General features: G+C 35.3%; 1 protein-coding gene across 6 annotated transcripts in view; it reads left to right on the top strand.

Moving 5' to 3' along the window:
* Positions 1-22,613, top strand: part of Cdh18 (cadherin 18) — an 883,722-nt gene extending 861,109 nt beyond the window's left edge. For 4 of the 6 annotated variants that reach the window (XM_033757792.1, XM_033757776.1, XM_010609461.2 and 1 more), the window contains 2 exons: positions 11,630-11,881; positions 19,853-22,613. In XM_033757792.1, coding sequence (XP_033613683.1) covers positions 11,630-11,881; positions 19,853-20,343 — 743 coding nt within the window. In that variant the 3' untranslated portion in view covers positions 20,344-22,613. The remainder of the gene's footprint in view (positions 1-11,629; positions 11,882-19,852) is intronic. The other 2 variants (XM_019205290.2, XM_019205289.2) reach the window with 2 other exon arrangements.
* The last annotated feature ends 263 nt before the right edge of the window (positions 22,614-22,876 follow it).

Below are 22,876 nucleotides of genomic sequence, written 5' to 3'. Positions count from 1 at the left end.
TTGTTAATTGAATTAGTGATCAGAAAAACCAAAGCAGCAATACAGCAGAATTTTTCAGAGTTTTACAAGAGTGACAAGTTGCTCCTCTTTAAAACTAATAGTTCAAACCAGTCATTTCCTTTACTGTGCCTCAGAGTCGTCCTCTGAAAATGAGAGAGGTAGGGAAAGTGGGAAGGGTAGGGGAAGGTTAATAAGGGAAAAGAAAGAAAAACATGAGAAAATTAAAAAATGGAAATAAAGTATTTGTAAATAGGGAAGGAAGGAGGGGGTGAAGGAAGGGCCAGGACAAGGGGAAAAAATGAGAACCAAGACCTGTCATGTAAAGGTACAGGATCCCAGTGATGAATATAACTGTACTGTATACCTAGAATGTACCAATAAACGCAATGAGGAATAACAAAAAAGAAAATGAAAGAGGTGGAAAATTGCTAGTATTTTAATTGTGCAAACAGATAAAATTATAAAGAATTTGAAACAACATATAAAATATTATAAGTCATACAGGGCATATTGAAGATGGTTTTAAAATAAGTGATAAAAATAATGAAGTGACTCAATACATCACTCTGAATGAAAGATAATTTTGTTTAAGATTCAAAGAATACACGTATTTCCCAAAAAATCTTGGCAGGTGATTAAATAATCTTATAAATTTCCCCATAATGAACTTCAATTGTGTAGATTTTGAAAGGAGTCAAAATACTGTTATGTCAAATGATAACCAAAAAGTCAGTGGAGATTTTAGTGATATTTGAAAGAAAAAGAAAAAAAAAACTACATAAGTGAAATGTCTCCCTTCCTATCACTAACTTGTCAATTACAAAAGGATATTTCAGATTGTAAATGCCTCAGAAAATGCAGCAATCCTGCATCAATTCTAATGCAATTACTTTACTAAAATTATATGTAACTATATGTAGACAATTGAAAAGAATATAAAATGAGTATCATCAGAACTGAAGACAGTGTCAGTGTATGATTCAATATGTGATCGAACATCCAGCAGAAGCAATGAGCTGAATGTAATGATCAATCGCATATAAAAGCAATAATAATAATAATAAAATAGAACAACCAAAAAATAATAATAAAATAGAGGCAATTCTACTTCGTAGAAATATTCATTACATGCACTTCGATTGTCATCAGTAATCACAAGCTCACCTATCGGATCTAATGAAAAGTGACAAAACACTTTATACACCTGCTGGAGCACCGCACAGCCATGAGCCCTCCCAGTGGCAGTGAACGCTGGCTGTTAAGCAAGCACTGCTCCAGATCACACATTTGTGCATTGTAATTTGGCACCCTCTTCTCTAATCTCCTTGTACAAAAAAATAAAAAAGTCTGTCCTCTAAGGGAAGTTCTGTAGTCAGCTCTTAATTTGTATCTTCTCTTGCTGCTTAATCTTTGAAGTGATAGGTACATTCTGCAGCGTATGAGGCAGTGATCTGAACCGTCCAGGAGCCCAAGAATTAAAGCTCACAGCTCTTGCTTTTGTGGGGCTTGCTGTCTGGTTGGGAAAATAAGGCTGGACACGAATGTAACTTGCAGTTATAAGTAGTAAATGAGCATAATTTTAAAAAATCACTAAAAATTGATTTGTAGTTTTAAAAGATGGAACATGATTTGACTTTAAGGGTTAGAATACATTTAAGTGGCCATTAGAGTTAGTCAAAGAAGAGTTTTCAAGTAGATGGGGGATTAAGAAAGCACAGAAGAGGTGCACAGGATCCAGCTCAGCCTTAAAGCCCTTGCCTAGTGGACCAAAGCCCCTGAATACGCTCCTGAGCACTGTTTTGTGGGGGACGGCATACAGGTGAGAAATGTCTCAGCAATTGTGTGGATTAGAAAAATCTGCCCATGATGTTAAGTGAATTAAGTCACGTTTAAATATCACATGGTTTCTTTTATACAAGAAACCCAAAATTTAAAGAGAAAAATGAAAAAAACAGATAATAGGAAACAAGGAACTAGATCTTTTGCAAGAAGGAAAGGGACCCAGAGATGGAGGGAAGAGGATGGGAGGAGAGAGAAAGGGAGTGGGAGAAAGAATTAAGATGTATTCTGTACACATGCCAGCTCTTCACCAGTGATGACCAATAAAAATCAAAACAAAACAAAGCAATACTCTTCCCGGAGAAACGCAGCAAAGCCAAGCCAGTGTTATTTTAATCAGCTATTGAAAGCAATCATAAGCCCTGTGTTACCTTTTTTGCTACAACATGAATAAGATATTCTTCCATTCATAGTTTAGTCGTTTCCATGGCAAATTGAGGTGGAAAAACTTGTGCTAAGGAAAAAGTCCTCAGTTTTATTTGGAAATGTATTGCATCCAACTTATTAAAACTAGTGCCTTTGATTTGGAGAATAGCGAAGGGGAGAATTTGTTTTTACAATATGTCCTGTGACATAGACATACAAGTGAAGAGCAAAATAAAAGGTAACAGGGAGTATGGAGATTTTTCTTAAATGGAAAGGAGATCAAGAGACAGAGAGAGGAGGGAAAGAGAATGATAAAAAGAATTAGAATGTGTTACGTACATTTAATAACTCCACGTAAGGAATGTGAACATCACGTACTGCAAACGTATACCAATAAAAGTGCATTGCGAACAATTTTAATATTGACCTATTTTTATCACAAACTAATACATTGGTAGTATTAAAATTGTATGTAACATTAAAATCAAAGCTTAGAACTCAATTTTTATGTTACATCAAGAAAAGTATGAAATGTTTGCTGATTAAAAATAGTCTTTTATTTTATCACTTTCCATTTAAGCTGTGAAATTTTAATTTTAGAAACAAAAGGCTCCATAAATTTCAATTTATGTCAACATCTACAGTAAATGCACCATAGCTGTAATGTAACAATGATGAATTTAGGCTTGAACCAAGGTTCCAGTCCTCCAATTACTTTGTCTGTATGATTTGCATTACATAAGTGTGACATAATCCCCTGCTTTAACATATGCATTAGTCCATCACGGTTGGTCTATTCTCTTTCATGATTTTCATGTTGCCTCTGAGGTACTAGACTCTATTTAATGCAGGGAGATTTGTGAGACTAATTCCTAGGCTTAATTCTAACTGTAAGGTACATGTGTAAATCCTACAGATTTTAGTAAAAAAAAGAAAGAAAAGATCACCGTTGAGTGTACATTCCTATGTCTCTATGTTCTCAAGATTCCAAATCACTTGCAATTTGTTGTTCAAATTTAAAAATCCTGAACATGATTTCTTGACAGTTTTGCTGTCAAAAATACCAACCACTTTTTGAAGTCCTTAGATTCATCGACTTGTTTTGTATTCTCCGTTCTTATAGACGTGAACATTCTCCCAAAATGAATGCATTCACACAGCACATCTTTTTAATCTATAAAAAATGCACAAAAATATCATTTTTGTCATATTTACTGAAAGTCCTATTTACTGTCTGCGTAAGCTTTCCATTACCACGGCAATATTAGATGCAACATTGGTGGAAAAGATTGTTTAACGCAGATCAGCAGAAGCTTCAGTATGTGTTTACGGCCCCACTGTTTTGTCCTTTGATCAAGCCAGATAATGCAACAGGAAGGGCAGGGTGGAGCCTAGCTGGTTGTCTAGGGTAACAGCAGGTAACCAAAGAGAGATGGAAGAAAGAGACCAGTCTCAACACCTACTGGTGGATACCCAAAGACCTTTCTTCCTCAAACACCGCTCCCACAAAGTTTCCTCTGTCTCCCAATAATACCACAGGCTAGCAATCAAGACTACAGCAAGCAGGCTTGGGAAGATATTTTGACCCACACTAAAACTGTGCATTTTACCTCTTTTTAGGACTTTGAATGCTTAGTTTCTCCCTTCCCTTTATTATTTCTTCAAAACATGCATTTCTGATTCTAAAAACTAATATCATATGGATTAAGTTTCCGTTTAATTTTTAGCAAAATAGCCAAAAGGCAGTATAAGACAGTTCTGGTTTGGAGGGGCGAGGGCTTTGGGGGGTTGTTTGGAAGAACGTGTAACTTTAAGGATGCATTGCGAAAAGGCCACAAGTGACATTTTCAAAGTTGACTACGTCACCATTAAAAAATACCTTTGGAGCCCTTTCAGATTTCATTGTAGATCCATAGTGAAATTAAGGTATTAATTTGATACATATGTGAAATCACAAGGACTTTTTACAATGATTATATTTCTTTTGCGACTTCAGATTTCAATATCCCCATCGTTTACTTCCGTCCTTCAAACAAGAACTCACAGCTGGTGTTGTAATGTGCTTAATTTCTCCACAGAGTTTAGCCGTTTAGAATTCTGTTTTTATCCACAGGGTTTCAAGAGAATGGTTAGTGATTTCTCCCATTCCAAAACACGATTTGCACTGACTTCCAAATCAAGGCTCAAGCATCCCCTAATGGATGTGGCTGCTCCGTCTCCCGCTGAGTCACTTATCCCTGTCAGTGGCGGTGGTTTTCTTTGGCCCAGGCTCACCTTCCAGGCAAATCTCACTGTCTTCCTTTGCTAACAGTCATCCAGCCACACCACCAGGACTTCGCTGCCCTTTGTCTGAAAGTGGATACACACAAGCTGCCCTGGAGAGCAGTTAAACAGCCTGCGACCCTCGTGGCCCTGAAACAGGAAGCCACGAATTTTAACTGCTGAGATTTTTCTTTTGTGTTTTACTGGATCTTTATTTAGATAGGAAAATATTCCTTTGTTCTCTTCCTCCCTATTGCAAATACTGTTGATATTTTTCTTGCTGTTTGGTTCTATTTCATTTTTATGTACACACAGACACACACACACACACATACACACACGGAAATGTTTAACTTCTGGGTTTGTCAGACGGCATTGCATCCTCTATACCCCTGCTGAGAATGACTACAAAAAGAAAGCAGACTAATATGAGCTAAGAAAAGAAAACGAGAAAGTGAGGTAAAAATGTTGCTACCTCCACCATTTCATGCCACTTTGTTTTGCTATGGTTTTTGCAGAATACCCGTGCTCTGCCCTGGCCTTAATTCCTTTCCCTCTACAAATCACAACTGTGCTCTAGAGTTCATCTGCCTGACCTCTTCCACCAAGGCAGGGGAAACCTCAGATGACTTTTATACCTCAATTTTCTGTTCACTTTGAAAGCTCTCTAATGATTTATACGTATGACTATTTTCAGTGACTTTAAATGGAAGCACTGCAAGAGTAGTTCCCTCTGCTTCAGCTAACCCATTTCCTAATAAAAATAGTACTTTCGGCTAAGGCCAAATGAGAATGGCCGGAAGGTTTTGGCTGGAGTTTCTATTCGCTTTTTGGTTTTTTTTTTTTTTTTTGTGGAGCTGCTCATATTTACTTCTGCAATTATTATATTATTGTGGGTTTATGTATTATTTTATATTTGGAATTGGACTTTTAGACATTTTTTTTTATCATCCCCCTCTCCTCCAAAATGAATTCTTGAAAAATTCATGTGTTATTCATGGACAGATTGTCAGATATTCTTAAAGAGCCACATTTTTATTTAAGAAGTATTTGCGTATTTCAGTCTCTGATACACAGTGTTGGGTACAGCCTTGTACATAGCACTTGCATAATTAATGGCAAAGAAGAATGGAACAATTTCAAATATGGTTTTACCATGTTCACAATACACAGGCTTCTTTGCAATGAGAGATGTTTTTGTTCTTACCAATGCAAATAAGGCTCAAAAGAAACAACCACTGCATGACAACTGATAAATAATAAACAAAGGATTGATTTCGAATCTTTTTGTCAGCACACTCCATATAGTAAGTGGGCCAGTGGAGCGGTTACAACTATTTTCTCCAACATTTTATAAGAATCTGAAGACAGAAACTAGAGACACCAAGTAGCTGTTCATACAGAATTTAAATTTTACTAAGAAAGATATGGCAAGCGGTCAAATGGATGACATTCCAAGTGCAAATCAGAACCTAATGTCCTACATTTGTGGTTGGCACTCAGACAAGAAAGGCCACAAGGGTGTTTATAAACTTAGATGAACAGGCACTGTCTAGTCTGAAAACTGAGATTAGAGTTACTGTTCTACAACTGACCGAAGGGGAAGTCAGGGAACAGGAGAGAAAGAACAAGACCTACTGTAGAGAGCGGAAAGGGATCATGCTGCTGAAGTGTTACAAGTTGTATTAGTTCATTTTGGTTTTAATTTCTCAACACAGGCCAACATAATAAGAAACTGTAACAGAAGACAAGTTCCTGCTGAGTGTAGTTCAAATCATTATTTGTCAAGTACCTCTTATGTGAAAGGAGCTTTGCCGGAAACTACAGCATTATTTCATGCATTTGGGATCTAATAATACTTCAATTATGAATTCGTCTTCTTACTGCTCGAGGACTAGAGAAAATCTAACTCATTATGAAGCCGTGCCTGTTCATTTGCATGGTAGAAGCTAAGGCTCAAATGCCATTTTTTTTAAACAAATAAAATATAAATAGCTCTATTCAATTAGAGATTCACATAGGAAAATCCCAAATATTTCTGTTGGTCTGGTAAATTTGGAGATACTGTTTTTATTGTTTGCTAGGCTGTACTTGAGATTCAAAAAGATACTTTTCTATTTGATTATCAAACAAGCGATTTGATGTGGATTGAGCTTGAAGTGAAAGGTAAATTGTAAAAGCCTAACAATTCAGTTTCTCAGAACATGTCGTCTCAGTGAAGCAATGTTGAAATTAAAAATGGATTTTCGTTTATTTTAAAATCATGCCTTATTGTATTTTATACCATAATACAGTTTAGAAGAAGTAGTTCACACCATATACTCTACCCAACAAGGTCTTTCAAAATAATGAACAAGATATAATACGGTCTATACCATTGGTTTAATAAAGTTATATCTGAAGTCTAAAAGCAGTCTGTAACATATTCTACTATCATAGTTTGTTGCTTTCTTTCTCTATAAATGCATTATAAAAGTTAGCTACTTCAATATGTATTACTATAAAATATGAAAGTTCCCCTCAAATTTATCATTAGTTATAAAACGTTTATAATTCATATTGCTTCAAAAATATCATTGGTTATCTTAGGATCACATTTTAATGTTTTCAGGTCATCCAAATGATATTTTAAAGTACCTATGTGAATCAAATACCGTATATGCGCATGGCAATAACCTTACATTTTCTATATGTATACATATTTGAAAAAGAAATGAAGTTTTATAATAAATTGAAAAATGAACTGTCATCTAATTTAAAAGATTAAAACAAGTGCAAAGCTGGGAGTGGTGGCACACTCCTATAATCCCAGCACTCGGGAGGCTGAGGCAGGAGGATAGCTGTAAATTCCAGACCAGCATGGGTTACATAGTGCGTTCCAGGTCAGTCTCAACTACATGGTGAGACCCTGTCTGTCTGGAGAAAAAAAAAAAAAAGTGCAAAGCTACTAAGGCATTAAATTGATATAATAATTTCTGAAAATACCAAAGTTATACAGTATTGATTGTATTCAGAGAGAAATTAAATTTTCAATGTTTTGAAATTTTTCTAGAATATTGTAAAGACTCTTCGGTCATTTATAAGCATAAATGACATGTAGTCACATACATGTTTATAAGCATAAATGACATGTAGTCATAGTATTGCCCCAAGGTTTTCTGGTTTCTTTCTTTCTTTTTTTTTTTTTTTTTTTTTTTTTTTTTTTTTGGTACCGGGGATTGAACTTGGGTCTTTGCACTTGCAAGGCAGGCCACCGAACCGCTGAGCTAAATCCCTGGCCCCCACAAGGTTTATTTCAATGTCGTAATTTTCTCTTTTACTTTTCCATGGTAACATTTTCTAATATCCATTTTTCTAGTAATAAGTTAAAATATTATTACCTTTATTAATAATATAATAAATATTATAGTAATGATATAATAAATAATATCACTTTTAGTAATAAGTTAACATTTCACTTTTAAATTACTAGACTCAAAAATATACATGATACTTCAATATTCTCAATAAAGACATTCATCATAACTATGGGTATTTGTTGACTACTTCTAAGAAAATTTTAGTTTTTTTAGGGAAGCTCTATATTGCTAGATCTCTTTCACCCGAAATTTTCCAGTTGCCACCTAAAACATAGCTTTGTTTTGACTTCTTGCTATATTATGTCTTTGTTTGAGTTGTTCCAATTAACAATTTCAAAACAGATCTAATACTTTAGCTGTGTGAGCTTCATATCAAAATTCCTTACAAGCTCATGTTTGTATCAAAGCTGTTGAGGGATAAAGTTAGGAAACGAGCTTAGGAGCATATTATTAGAGATGGTCTGTTAATTGATGAAGAAAAGCATTTTCTCATCACAGATGTTCAACTTTTTTGTTTCCATTTTTTCAGCTCATATTAAATTGTATTTTTTGAATGTTATTTAAAAGCTTCTATAACTCTTTTTAAACATATATAATATTTAGAGATTTTTTTCTTGCTCTTTTTGCCTAATTTCGTAGCTTCTACAAGGAAAATTTTGTTGATGTATATGTATATACACAAACGTGTTGTATATCTACACAATTGCATATACATGCATATGTATATGTACATTTTTTTTCAGCACCACTGATATTTTCTTCCTCAATGCTGAAAGTTCTCTTTTTCAAGCTCAGTGAGTCTTTTGCCAAGCACATTTTTTGCAGTTCCGGGGAAGTATAGAATATCCCTTGTCAAGAGCTCATTATTTTGCTGTGTTAGACCTTTCTAGGTGGGAAGCTCTGTTTTATGAATCCTCTTTGGTTTTAAAAAGTCAAACCTTCAGCTGGAAAGTCGAAAAAACTTTTTTTTTTTTATTTTTTTGGTACCAGGGATTGAACTTGGGTCTTTGTGCTTGCAAGGCAGGCACCGAATCGCTGAGCTAAATCCCCAGCTGAAAAAACATTTCTATGTCTCCATGTCATAGGGTTTTCCCTTTAAAAACTTTAAATGCTAATCAAATGTACTGCAACTTTGTTGATTCCTAATAATATTTCATATTAAATTTCTCATAATTGTATAAAGATTATTCAGTGTCCAATAGGCTGGAACTATTAGATTCCTCATCTATCACTGCATATTATCATATTAATTTATATATCTACATGGGTAGTTTCTGAAATCTGGGATGAGTGTCTTAAGTCAGTGGATCAGTTATGAATATCACAAACATGTTTGCTCCCATAAATTTTAGTTCCTACATTTTCCTTAGATTAAGGAATAATTAAGTAGAAACAAGTTTATATTAATCATAATGTCATATACTATAACTAGCGATATCTGCTTCCTTAAAGGTCAAGTTTTTTGGGAGAGTATGCAGGACTGTTGTTTTACTGTGCCTTTTGCATACTGCAACTCCTTACTCCTTTTTTCCTATCCTGTGACCTACTGCAGAATAGAAAATTAATATATATTTTTAAAGGCTTCTTTGCCGGGAAAGAAAATCTTGTTTCAATTCCTCAATAGGTTATTTACATTTTCTCTGTAGCATGCCTTAACCAATGTAACCATATGCAATTATATTAATATATGTAAATTTTTAAATTCTATTCTCTATATTTCATTGATCCTTTGCAAAATCATCTTTCTGTTACACTAATTTAGCAATGTGCAATCCAGAAAACATTTTATCATAACTATGCCTACACAAAACAGAATTCTGATTTTTGTACTAGAAATGCTTGAGATGATAGAACCCCTACTCTAATTGTCCGGTGATATATCAGTGGGCAGCTCATACCGAATACCCAGGAATTAAAGGAGGATGGGTTTAATGAGCCCCACAGTTTCAGTCCACAGTCAGCCGGTTTCAAGAGAAAAACATCATGTCGGACGAGCGTGGTGGAACAGAGCTGCGAAGTTCATGGAGGCCGCAAAGCAGAGCAGGGAGGAAAGCCAGAGAGAAACCACTCAGAATGAGCACCTGCCATCCTTTGGTGGTTCCCAGGCCAAGCAAGTTTACAAAATTGCGATGAACCATGACAAATAGCGCTGTGTTTTGGTGAAAAGTAATTAAGTCACAGTTTTAGTCGGGTTGAGTTCTCCGCAGCGATAACATGGAACTGGAGTGCAGCCTGCGAGTGGAGCTAGTCCTTGGCTCCACATCCGCGGAAGAAGAAGGCTTGGGTCGAGCGAAAAATTGAGCTGCCAGACATTTCTCATGCCAGTTAAAGGTCCATCCCATGGGAAGACTCTGGGGCTAAACTTGGTCTTCCTTACTGTCCGCAGTGGCAGGAAAATGGCCTGAACTTCACAATTTGGCAACTGATCTTGATTACATGACCCTCCAAGAGACTGAGACCTTGCCTTGTGCAACAGGCTGCCCCTACGGCAACTATCATTACCACGATGGAGATCTGAACAGCACATCCAAATGTATACCAAGGGTGTCGTTTTGCTAGTGTACAGTCTGGCTGAGAAATAGAACTGATAAAATATTGTAGGCTGTGTTCCCTTGAGGACATTAATTTCAATGAGTGGTGAAATGGTGAAGAGGTAACTGATACTGTGATTTTTTTTCTTTTTTTTTAATTTTATTGAGTTTATTGGTACATTTTAGGGATACAGTAAAGTTACATTCATTGTTGGGATCATGTACCTTTACATGGCAAGTCTTGATTCTCGTTTTTTCCCCTTACCTCTGCCCTCCCCTCACCCCCTCCTCCCCTCCCCATCTACAAACACTTTATTTTCATCTTTTCATTCTCTCACATTTTTTTCTTTTCCCTTTTTGTTCTTCCCCTACACATCACACCTTTCCTACACCTTTAGCTCCTTTCTTCAAATTTCTAATTGTCAGTAATCTTATTAGAATCTTATGCATTGTTGCAGAATATTCACAGCAGGGAAACTATTTGGTATTTACACATGTGTGACTTATTTATTTCACTTAGGAGTATATCTTTAACAGGGTCCTGAAATGTACTCCAGAACTCTAGGCAATTCAAATTATTCTTTGTACTATAAATTGCTTTGCTATGAAAAGCAAAGAATTTAACACATTTTTCTTTACTAGTTTCTGTGAATTTATTACAATATATGACATTTAAAAAGCATATAAAACAGAATTAATTTTTTTATCCATCATTAACTTCCCCGTGGTATGCTCAGTCTAATGAGAGAGCTTCAAATCATAGTTAAGTTTTTAAAAGTGTCAATGTGGTGTTTCCTTAGAAATATTATCTCTAACCATTTGGTTTTTATAGATTTTTAATGTGTTAACATCACATACATAATGTAGCAAAAACAGTGTGTTCTTATCACTTGCTGTCGGAACCTTTGGGACGGTCCCCCAGCTCACCATGAAGTGCAGGGTGCACTGGGTTTCAGGCCATTTGCATTTCTTACAACTTTTAGCTACTGCACCCACGTCCAAAATGTTCATTACTTCCTCCCCCTGTCTTCGTATTCTTTTCCTTCCCCTCTAGTTTGGCTGTGTCAACTTTTCAAACTAGGTCACTCAGTTCGAGAATAAATATTAGCAATGCCAACTCCCTAATAATTGTCCCTTCATGTTCTCTTGTCTGTTTCCTAAGGTTTAAAAAAAAAAAAAAGTCGCACAGACACATTTTATCCATCAAAGGAAACGTGAATCTTCAATGGCAGCATTACTAAGTATATTTTGTTTTGCTTATGTCTGTCATAGATAACACAGCCAGCATTCTGACAAGGCGGAGGAGATTTAGTCGAACTATTCAGGATGTGTATTATCTGCCCATTATGATCTCTGATGGTGGAATCCCCTCTCTCAGCAGCAGCAGCACCCTCACCATCAGGGTTTGTGCGTGCGAGAGAGATGGGCGCGTGCGGACCTGCCACGCAGAAGCCTTTCTGTCCTCCGCCGGCCTGAGCACTGGGGCCCTAATCGCTATTCTCCTCTGTGTTGTCATCCTCCTCGGTAAGTCGTGCTGCACCTGTGCGATGGGACGGGCGTCTGAGTAGAAGCGGGCCATTTTACACCGCTTAAGTATAAGGGATGCATTCATGTGGCTAAGATTATATGACTGCACGCATTTGCTTTTAATTAGCTTTCACAGTACTCTACAATCTAGCAGTAATTTGATTCAAATATGATGAAAGCTTTGGCGTATCAGAGAAAGCAGGAAAACTGAGTTTGCCAGGGAAATTATTTCCTATATTTTAGTAAAGAAATAAAATATTCTGAATCCTATCTAGGAAAATCTTTGACAGTTTCTCTCCAAGAACATAATTCTAAAATGAATCAGATTAAGACGCATAGCATTTGGATGTTACTCACACAGGACAAAAGTGGAAATCTAATATATAGCAGGAGGACTGAAATTAAGAATAATATTGAATTGTATACTGGAAATTTAGGAAGATTTGCATACACACAAAAGGGGGATAACTTGAGTGATGCATATATTAATTAACTTGACTATAGTTAATATTTCACAATGTACTCATGTATAAAATATAATATTGATATCATAAACTTATATGATAAATAGGAAACTTCAAAGGATCCAAAATATTGCTTAGTTACCCTTGTTTTCTTTTTTAAACACTGATTTGAAATTACTACAGTCCAATATGTTGCAATTTTATTTATTTAAATTAAATTCAAACAGTATGATTTTTGAAATTTGAAATTTATATTATTTTATTAAAAAGCATCCAATTTTACAGTACTTATTTTAATAGCCTAAATATTACCATCATCATGTGAATATCATAATAAACCCTTTATTTTTCAATGTACAGTAAAATCTAGTAAAAAGAAAAAACAAATAGCAAATCCAAATTTTATATAGGAAAGATATCAGTCATTTCTACTTCGAAGTTTAGAGTAGTTGTGTTCATTTTTGTGTTCCCACATTCTTCCTTTCTCTTAGTAAGCTTACCTTTTGCACCTTTTTGAGTACTGAACATAAATGACAACAGGAGTGTATGTTTTGACCTAGTTATTCTTGTGAGGAGTGGCCCTGGCTTTGTTCCCGCATGGACGACAATCAATTGCAGAGATGGAGTGAACAGGCAAGGAGGAACAAGACTGAAAGGGAGAAGGGATGTTAGGAGAAGGAACGAGACGGTGTGCGATTTGTCAGTCAGGCCAAAGACGGGCTGTAATCCAGATGTGTAAAGAAAGATTCAAAATAAGACAGTCATATGACATCATTTGCAATTTTAAAAGACCACAATGGGTTAATTAGAGATCAAGTACCATGCTGTCAAGAGACAAAACAAGGGCGGGAGTGGGTGCTCAGTGCTTCTGCTGCCTGCCTTGCAAGCGATCCCTGGTACCAGAAAGAGAGAGAGAGAGACAGAGAGAGAGAGACAAAACGATTAAGAAGACAGTTTGATTATCTCCCTCAGAGAATATGATTTGGATTAAGATATTTTCAGGGAGTTTAAAGGAAACAGAATAATTTCAAGATACTTTATAGGAAATCAATTGTAACCTTTGAAAAATTTAGGTCTCTAGGTGAGGTAGCATAAGTCTGTCACTTCTGAATGTGGGCCCTGATTTCACCTGACCTGCAGACGCCGAGGATGCATTCATTTAAAGTCACAAAACAGATGAATAGCCATCCAGAGAGACCTCAGGCTGGGTCTGAGCTGTGTAGAAAGATCAGTAGATCAAGAAAAATGAGCAGAGGAGGGTGACAAAGTAAGGAAGAAAGAAAACTAGAAAAATGCAGTATCACAAAGGTCAAGGGAAAAATAGTGTTGAAGAGGACAGTATGCTGTGCAGAAACAGTAGAAGTTGTCAAAGCTACTTAGAGGTTACATAAGTTGAGCACCAAAATTATGACAAAGTTAGCAGTGTGGAACATGGAGGCTTGGTACGCACCAGGGAAGACTGTCTCCTGGCAGTACATCTTGGACACAAAATGTGTGGGTCCAAGGAAGCAAGGAAAATCAGGTTTCTAAAGTTAGATTTATTTCTGTAACTGTTAATCATATCTGCTATCTCCTCTATACAGTCAAATATTATGCTTTTACTGGGGGCGGGGGGCAAAGACCATAAAACACTCTGAAGTAAAAAGCAAAGACATACAACAACAGAAACTCTAGAATATTCTGGGATTCCTAAGTGAAGGCACAGAAAATAGAGCTCACTGATTTAGATTTAAGTATTTCTGGAGTCCTTATTCTACAACATAGTCCATTGAAGATGACAAATTATCTTCAATTTTTTCAGATACTAAGATGAAATTTAGAGTTGAAAAAATATTCCTATAAAAAAGATACATTATGTAAGAGAACACTATTTCATGTAAATGGTACTTTCTTTTTATTGTTTATTGAATTCTATGAAAATATTTTTTGGTCTCTGACATAAATGACAGAATGTTTGTATTATATATAATATCTTAGGAATTCTGAACAATGTTAGAATTTGAAATTTTATTCATATAGAACACTTCATACTTTCATGATATAGAATAATTCCTTGATCTTGTGTTTAAGAACTAGTAATTATAATATAACTTAAATTGTATATTGCGTTGTAAAAGTCTATGTTTATCAAACATCATCTCACCGACAGACTTAAAATATTATCATCTGGAAATTAAAATTAATTTCAAAGTTAATTTGTGACCTCACAGATTTTATTGAAAGTATCACTACTAACACCAAAGATAGCAAAAATATACTGTACAATCTAAAATTCTGAAATAACATTCACACATAACATCCAAAAAATTACTGAATTAATATGATAATACTGAAAACCATATTAGACATTAACTTCATGGTTTATAAAAATAAGCGTGTTTGTGAAAATCCAGTCCTAGCTTTAGCAATAATTAATTGTGACATCAGGTGACTCCTCTCACTTTCTGAACATGTGAAAATGAAATTTCAGCTAAAAAGGACTTTAAAGTCATCTGTCAATTCTCATTATGCTTATTTTGTCTTACAGTTTATATATGTTTTAACATTTTGTAATACGGATATATTCTCTTTTTGTACATTTTGCAAGCTCCCAAGTTCAAATTCCACTACCAAAAAAAACGGGAGGGGAGAAAAACCCTAACTTTAAATCATAAATATACATAAAGCTCTTTCCTCTGTCTATGTCTTCCTAAGTTTTAGTTATTTTATTTTCTAGAAGATTAAAGCTTTCTGTATTAATACCTAAAATAGTTGGATTCATTTTAATTTCAGTTTAGTACAAGCTAAAACATGCAAGTTTTAATTCATTGTCCTGTGTGTGGATAAGTAGTTTGCACCCCCTATGGAAATCATTATAGATATTCCTCAGAAAGAGAAATTCCATTCGACCCAGCAGGACCCCTTCTGGGTATCTTCCCAATCACTTAAAGACATCATGTTACTATGATATATACATACCCTTGGCTCTACTAGTACGATTCATAGTTGTTAAGTCGTGCTAGCAATCTATATGTCCATCAACAAAGGAATGGATAAATAAAATTTGACATATACGAACAATGGAGTTCATACAGAGAGCCATACAGAGGTAAAATTTGGGTCATTTCTACAAAAATGAATATACCTGAGACTATGCTAATTGAAATAAATCAGATGCAGAAGGTTAAATATTGCATAGTTTCTCCTACATGAAAAACCCAAAACACAAATAATTAAAAGATAAGAACAAAAGACACATAAGTGGTAACAGGGAGGCAGATTGTTTGCAGATGGGAAAGGGATCCAAGGATGGAGGCAGAAGAAAAGAGTAAAGAGGAGGAGAAATTTAAAAGGATTAAGATTTCATATGCACATGTACCAATTACTCACAACAAATGTATACATTATGCATTTTGAATGTCTACAAAGAAAAGTGATCTGTGCAAAGTCAGATTATTTTGAGAGTGCCTTTTTCAGGCTCATTTTATCTTATGGGGAGGGAATTTGGAGTGAGGTTTCATGCTGTCATCAGAGTTTGCTTTGAGTGTTGGTACACCTGGTGTCCTCTTTTCCTCCTATGGGTGTACCTTTATCCTACAATTTCCCACAGGGACCAGAGCAGTTGATAGGTTAAAGCTTGATCACACTTGTTATATGAAGTCACTGAATCAGGATTTAGACCTCTGCCAACTACCCTTTGTTTTGTTTTGTTTTGAGAGTGTAAGTTGAGACAAGGTCTGTAGCTCAAGCTGACCTTGAATTCACTATATGGCCCAGGCTGGCCTTGAACTTGATATCATCCTCCTACCTCAACCTACAAAGTGCTAGGATTACAGCTACCACCATGCCCAGCTCTGCCATCTACCCTTTCTTCCACATCTCCCATGGAAACAGGTGCCCTTTGCGAGGAAACGACTTGCATTGCTCCCTGGTCTGGGATATAAATACCCAGATAATTGGGGGTCAAAGGGTATTGTCTGTGAGAGAGCCATGGACAGGACAGAAAGGTCAAATTGGTGAGGAGAGAACCTCTAATCTATTTGGCATTTGGTAATAACAACGAACTGGGTGCTTCCTCCTTGAAAATCTAAGGTTTCAGTGAGAGGTACAACACCCAGATGTGGGCAGCAACTCCCCATCAGCCAGTGGGAACAATCTGCTGCCTTGGGCCACTTCTTTTCTGCCATACGTGGAGCCACCAAATGCTAGCATAAAAAAGAAGTGATATTTTGAGGTAAAATAAATTTTCCATAAATGATATTTGGGGAGATTATGTTGGGATTCAGCATTTAATAAATTCATATTATGTGAGGGCTCAAATTAGGAAATTGAAAACCCTTAGAATCCCCTTCATGAGAATATCATATAATTTATAGAAGTACCTATGAGAAAACAAATACAAAAATATTTTCCAAATTTTAATTTTGCATATGAATCAATTTAATGAGTAAATCTCACCAAATTCAAATTTCCTACCTAAAAAGATAATACCAAAGATGTCCAAACTTAAAAATAAGGGAAGAAAAAAAAATACTAAAAATGAATAAAATATTTATTTAAAAATAAAGACCTCTCAAAAATACCATACTTTATTGCAGCTAAAATTTTTAAAGCTAAACTTTTAAAGCTACTTAAAGCTAAATTTCTCTTCTAAATATAGAAGGACTCATCTATATTTTTTGACAAAACAGAGCAATTTATTTCATATTGTATTATCCCCAAGTAACATACCAGAAGTATCTCATATCACATGCTTAATTTTGGAGACTATTTTACTCATTTGAATATTTCATTTGACTTTTAGTTTTTTAATAAAATGTGTATCTCTCTCTATCTATGTAAATTTTATGTGTATTGATGATCTAATACTAAACTTTGGTCTTGGGGTTTTTTTAGAAACATTAAGTTTTCAACTGTCCAAAAATATCCTCAAGTAATATTAAGAGTATAATGTGAGTAACCATGAACTAAATTTTTTTAATATTTAGGCATACTTTTTTAGTAAAGTTATTAAAATTCATGAGTATTCATTTAACACAGTGTTATTTTACCATTTTTCACAGAGATTATTCTTCTGTTCATTCATGTAAGAATTGTTATATAGTATCTGCTTTGTGCCATTTATTACTTAAATTTATGCAGAAATGAACATAAATAAAAAGCAATTTGCAAGAAGTGCATCACAGCCTCCATATTCCAGTATTTTTCTCAGAACTGATTTGAATTTGCCTTTACTGCATTCATATATGTGCATGCTTTCCTATTCTGATATAATTATAACTTACATTCTCTTTTACCAAGGGTGTAACTGTTTACATTATTGTTTATATGTTGACCCTTCTATGAAGCAGGTATGTAACTAATGCAGGGATACATAGTCACTGGTAAATACCTGTCATTGCAAAGTAGATTTAAGCATTTGACATTCAAACAAATAATATCTATATTTTAATCAAAACGTATCAGGAGTGTTTTCTTAACTCTTGGAGATTAAACTAATACAGGAAATTGTAATGAAAATATCACTATCTCCCATAATGCATTAACTAGATTTGTTACACCCCATGATTGAAACTTTGCACTAATGTTAGTGAAGGATGCAGATTACCTCCATACTTCTGAAACAGTACCGGTTACGTTTTTCCTATGGTGCATGCACATAAATTCCCTTGACATCTACAACCACCCACTTCAAAACATAAAAAAAAAATCTTGATATATTAATGAAGGCAAGAAATTTTACTGTAATGAATTGCATAGTTTGTATAATAGCTGGTCCAATATAGAGCATCTTCTTCATTTAAACATAAAGACAAACAAAGATATATACTTTATGATAATTTCTAAACCTTTGAATAGAATGAACAAGTTATTTCCATGTTGTTCTGCAGCTTTGAATTAGAAAACTGAGAGATACATTTATTCTGAACATTACAGAAAGGTTTTAAAGACATATCTGTTGCATTCAGTAAAACTTTTCCCCACAGAAGACAAAAAACTACTATTTCTTGAAGATTACTTAAAATTATTTTTGGTAGATAAAATGTAGTACTCATTTAAATGTGAATTTCAGATAAAAATGTGTGCAGGTATGTAAATGTTTTATAGGATACATATGTCACATGTAGTGATGTAACATTTGTAGCATATACATGCTTTATGCTGAATTTGTGAGTGTAGGTAAAAAATTCCAAGTGTTATTGTGCAGCATACACACACACACACGTGTGTGTGTATAAAAATTCGTGTTTATCTCAAATTTATGTATAATTGGGTGACCTACATTTTTCTTTTTATGTGATAAACCTAACAACCTAACATATCAGCTTAATATACTTTTCTAAGTACTGTATTTTAATGTAAAAAAAGTTTAAGATATTAGTGAACCTCCTAATTACTCTTCTAAAGTCTAGAATATTAGTTGTGCAAAAAGAAAACCATCCACAGAGCTGTAGTACATTATTGGGCCTAATTGAATTCTATAACAAAGCTGATATGAGGTAATTATTTCTATTTAGTAGCAATTTAGTATATCAAATAGATTTAGAATAAAGAGAATATGCCCAAGCAACGTTGATGAGCTTTATTTCTGTCACCTGATCCAGATTTTAACAGGACTGGTACTGTTGACTAGGCCACAGTACTGACACAAGTGCCAGTGAACCACAGTCCAACGAGTCACTAAGTCGTTTATTCCACACACTCACACGGGGTGAAGTGAAAGATTGTATCACAGCTATCACTACGTTTGTTCTGAGAAGCCCTAGATTGTGGCCCCAGCTCTTCCAGAAGCTATCTGTGTGAACCGTTCCTGGGATCACAATTATTTGTATATCCTCTCCTTAGTCTCATTTCCCAAATAGTACAGAGGAAAACCATGGCTCTGTCATTTAGATGAAATAAGAAAGTTATATGAAAATGATTCTCAGAGGAGTTTCTGTGTACAAATAAGATAACATTTTTAACTTGAAATGTATGTGTAATTATGAATACCTAACTATATAATATTGCTAACACACAAATGAAATCAGCAGCATGCAAATCCCTCCTTTGTCTGCACAATATCAAAAGGTAGAGACTCCTTCTTCCATTGTTGTAGAAACTTAACATATCCTGCCTGTAGTGTATCTACCTAAAATGATTAAGAATATATATGTATACCAACAATTTTTATTTTTGCATTCAAGATTTCATGCTGCTTAGCTATCATCTTTTTTTTTTTTCACTTAAAGTACTCCGCAGTTACTCTGCAATGTGAGGCAAAGAACTTAAATTCCTGAGCCTCGTAAATGAAAAGATCATGATCTTCTGCAGATGAGCAATGCATACGGCTTCATTGGGGCACCCATTTTTTTTTAATCTTTTTGGAGGCACTGAAACATCTTGCGTTGTTATTCAGAGTGCACATAGATAAGGGTTTTGCTTCATTGCAGTTGGTGACAGGGATTGCAAATTACTGATGTGAATTTTCCCCAAGATTTCTTTATTCTCCCTAATTCTTCATTCTCTCTCTATTTTTCTTCAGCCATTGTAGTACTTTTTATCACCCTGAGGCGCAGTAAAAAAGAGCCCCTGATCATTTCTGAGGAAGATGTGCGAGAGAACGTGGTCACCTACGATGATGAAGGAGGTGGGGAGGAAGACACTGAGGCCTTCGACATCACAGCCTTGAGAAACCCTTCCGCTGCTGAGGAACTCAAGTACAGGAGAGACATCCGACCGGAAGTGAAGCTCACTCCAAGACACCAGACACTATCTACCCTGGAAAGCATAGATGTTCAGGAGTTTATTAAGCAAAGACTGGCTGAAGCAGACCTAGACCCCAGTGTTCCCCCATATGACTCTCTTCAGACTTACGCCTACGAGGGTCAGAGATCAGAGGCTGGATCTATCAGCTCACTGGATTCAGCCACCACACAATCAGATCAAGATTATCACTACCTTGGAGACTGGGGACCAGAGTTTAAAAAGTTAGCTGAACTCTATGGCGAAATAGAATCTGAAAGAACAACTTAGTGGCTGATCCTTACAACTTTGTGGACTTTACTTCCTGAACAAGTGAAGATGTAACCTCAGCTGTGACAAGGAAGACGCTTGCAAACTGTTCTTGTAACTGAACAAACTGCACAGCTCTTGTAGAAACAAGTGCCCTTTTTATAAGCAAAACTGGGTTATATAATTGGAAGAATGTCAAATATAAAACATACAGAGAAAAAGCTATTATTCCTTGTGTATATTTTCAGTTGCTCAATAAAGTCTGTCCTATGTTTAATGAAGAATAACTGAAATAAGCCAAACAATGAATATTTGTTGCAATGCTTGTGACATTGACAAAGGGGCTCAAAGTCAAGAGAATTACAACTTATAGGGGTGGTACAACTGCAAAGAAAAAGTGTGAAAGTAATCATGAGCATTTCCCACTTTTCTGGTTAGACCCTGGAGACCCACACTCGTGTTACTGTGGCAGCCCTCATGAGTCTTGCTGTTTTTAAGTCACACGAGGAATTCCCAGTGTATCAGGCCGCTCTGTCATGGACTGTTCTGTACCATTTCCCTGTGCCCTCCCCAGGTCTTCTCTCCATACCAAATGGATGGAGCATGGGGATTTGCTGCCTGCACTCTAATGTATGCAATTTTGGTGCACACCTGTGCACCGATTGTCTCTGTCCCTTCTGTCCTCTTTCATTTTAACAAGAGATCCCCCTTTTCTAAATACAAACAACAGATGATTTAAAATAAACTCCAATAAAGCCAAGAAGACTTTACATTAAAAAAAAACAAAACAGCTAAAACCTTATCCTGTGTGACATGTTATGGAACATTGAGTTTCTCTTTTGTTTGCACATGTGAATTGGCAATTTTAAATCATTTCTGTAACTAAAATTAATCGTCCAAAGTTTCACTGATTAGTTTATACTGCAGTCTGCTTACCGATTAATGTCATGAATACTTATCCAACAAATGTGCTTCACATGATAACATTGTAGCTTGAAAAAAGACATCTATATGAACATTAACTTTGTAGACTCATGGTTGAATGACCTTCCTTGTTTACACACATTCAGACTCTTCCGATTTCACTATGTGATTAGTTCCCACATGTTTGGTATCTATAGGAAAATATGTAGGATTTGGCACAAAAAATAGGAGATTCACATGTTTCCTTGGACACAGTCTTGAAAGTTTAGAGCTTCATGGTTTGAGAATCACAAATAAAAATGACACTGACTTCCCTGCCTACCTCACAGGGTTGTTGTGAGGGGCACAAGAGCATCTGTAAAAATATTCTGCACACTGACAAGTCCTGTGCTGGAGAAAGCCTTGCTGACACTAATGTTTAAATCTTTACTTTATAAATATATTTACATACATTTTGCATAAAATATGTTATTATGGGAGAATTTCATGAAACATTCAACTACTGTTTAAATATATAACATACAAATCTCATTATTTTACTAGTTTCCTAAGCAATCTAATTTTCTTAGCATTTTTTGAGGCTTTGGTTTTCCAAGTTGTTATAAATAATATTTTATTGTTGTTGCTATTGGCCTTGAAGTAAAATTTCACAGCATACTGATGCTAGTCACTAGGTGTGATATCATCTTTGTATTTGCGGTTCATTGAAAGTTTTAAATCCATGAAATAAGAATCATTTGAAGGGGGAGATTTTCTTTTACTCTAAAATTTTTCGCCATCTAGTGTTCCCCAAAGTTAGGACATTTTCTGTCTGATTATGCCCCTGTGCAAAAATTTGGATTTTGCTTGTTTGCCACTGCCCTGTGCTATATTATATTCCAGTTTTGAGGCATGGGAAGTAAGTTTAATATGAATAATTCTTAATTTGTGTTTAAATCTTGAGGAATAAAATATGATTTAAGCTTTTTACAACATGTTAGCTTTCCAGATGTTGCTTAATTAATTTTTACATCATAATGGTGTATATTCCAGTGTAAAGCGGAACCAGACTGAGGGACTTGGAGGAGAGTGGGTTACGAATGTCAAGCTCTGCTTATGCTAATTCTGAGCTCTGTGGTTGGAGAGGAACCTTGGCGAACCTGTGTGCATCCTAGAGTTTTTACTTTGTTACGCAGAGAGTATTTGGAAGATCAGGTTTGGGAAGCCAATAATTTCTTTGGGTTTAGATTTTAGATAAACTACACAAGTAAGCAAAAATACCTAGTTACTCTGCAGAGGAGGAATGGAAAGATGAAACTCTGTATTCATGGAAACATTTATACAAAATCAAGGTCTTCTGTAGGATTATGGTAAGAAAATACTTCCCTGACTTTATAAAACAAATCACTCTTGATCTATCTAATTTTATGTATGCAGCATGATGATAACACGTTGCTTCTATGCTTCTGATAGTAAAATCTAAATACAATGGCAAAGTGAAACTTCATTAGTCTGGAAATATTTCCCATATTCATTTGTTTTAAACTTTTGTTAATGAAAGTGTTCTCAGCCTCATATTTTATATAGACTCTGACAGTAGCCCTATCAGTTTTTGTAAGTAAGGCATAGATTTCCCACTTCTTATTCTGTC

Source organism: Fukomys damarensis, unplaced genomic scaffold (genome assembly GCF_012274545.1).
Source record: "Fukomys damarensis isolate Sample0158 unplaced genomic scaffold, DMR_v1.0_HiC HiC_scaffold_1, whole genome shotgun sequence".
In the NCBI taxonomy this organism is placed as follows: Eukaryota; Metazoa; Chordata; class Mammalia; order Rodentia; family Bathyergidae; genus Fukomys; species Fukomys damarensis.
This window is presented reverse-complemented; position numbering and strand designations above follow the sequence as displayed.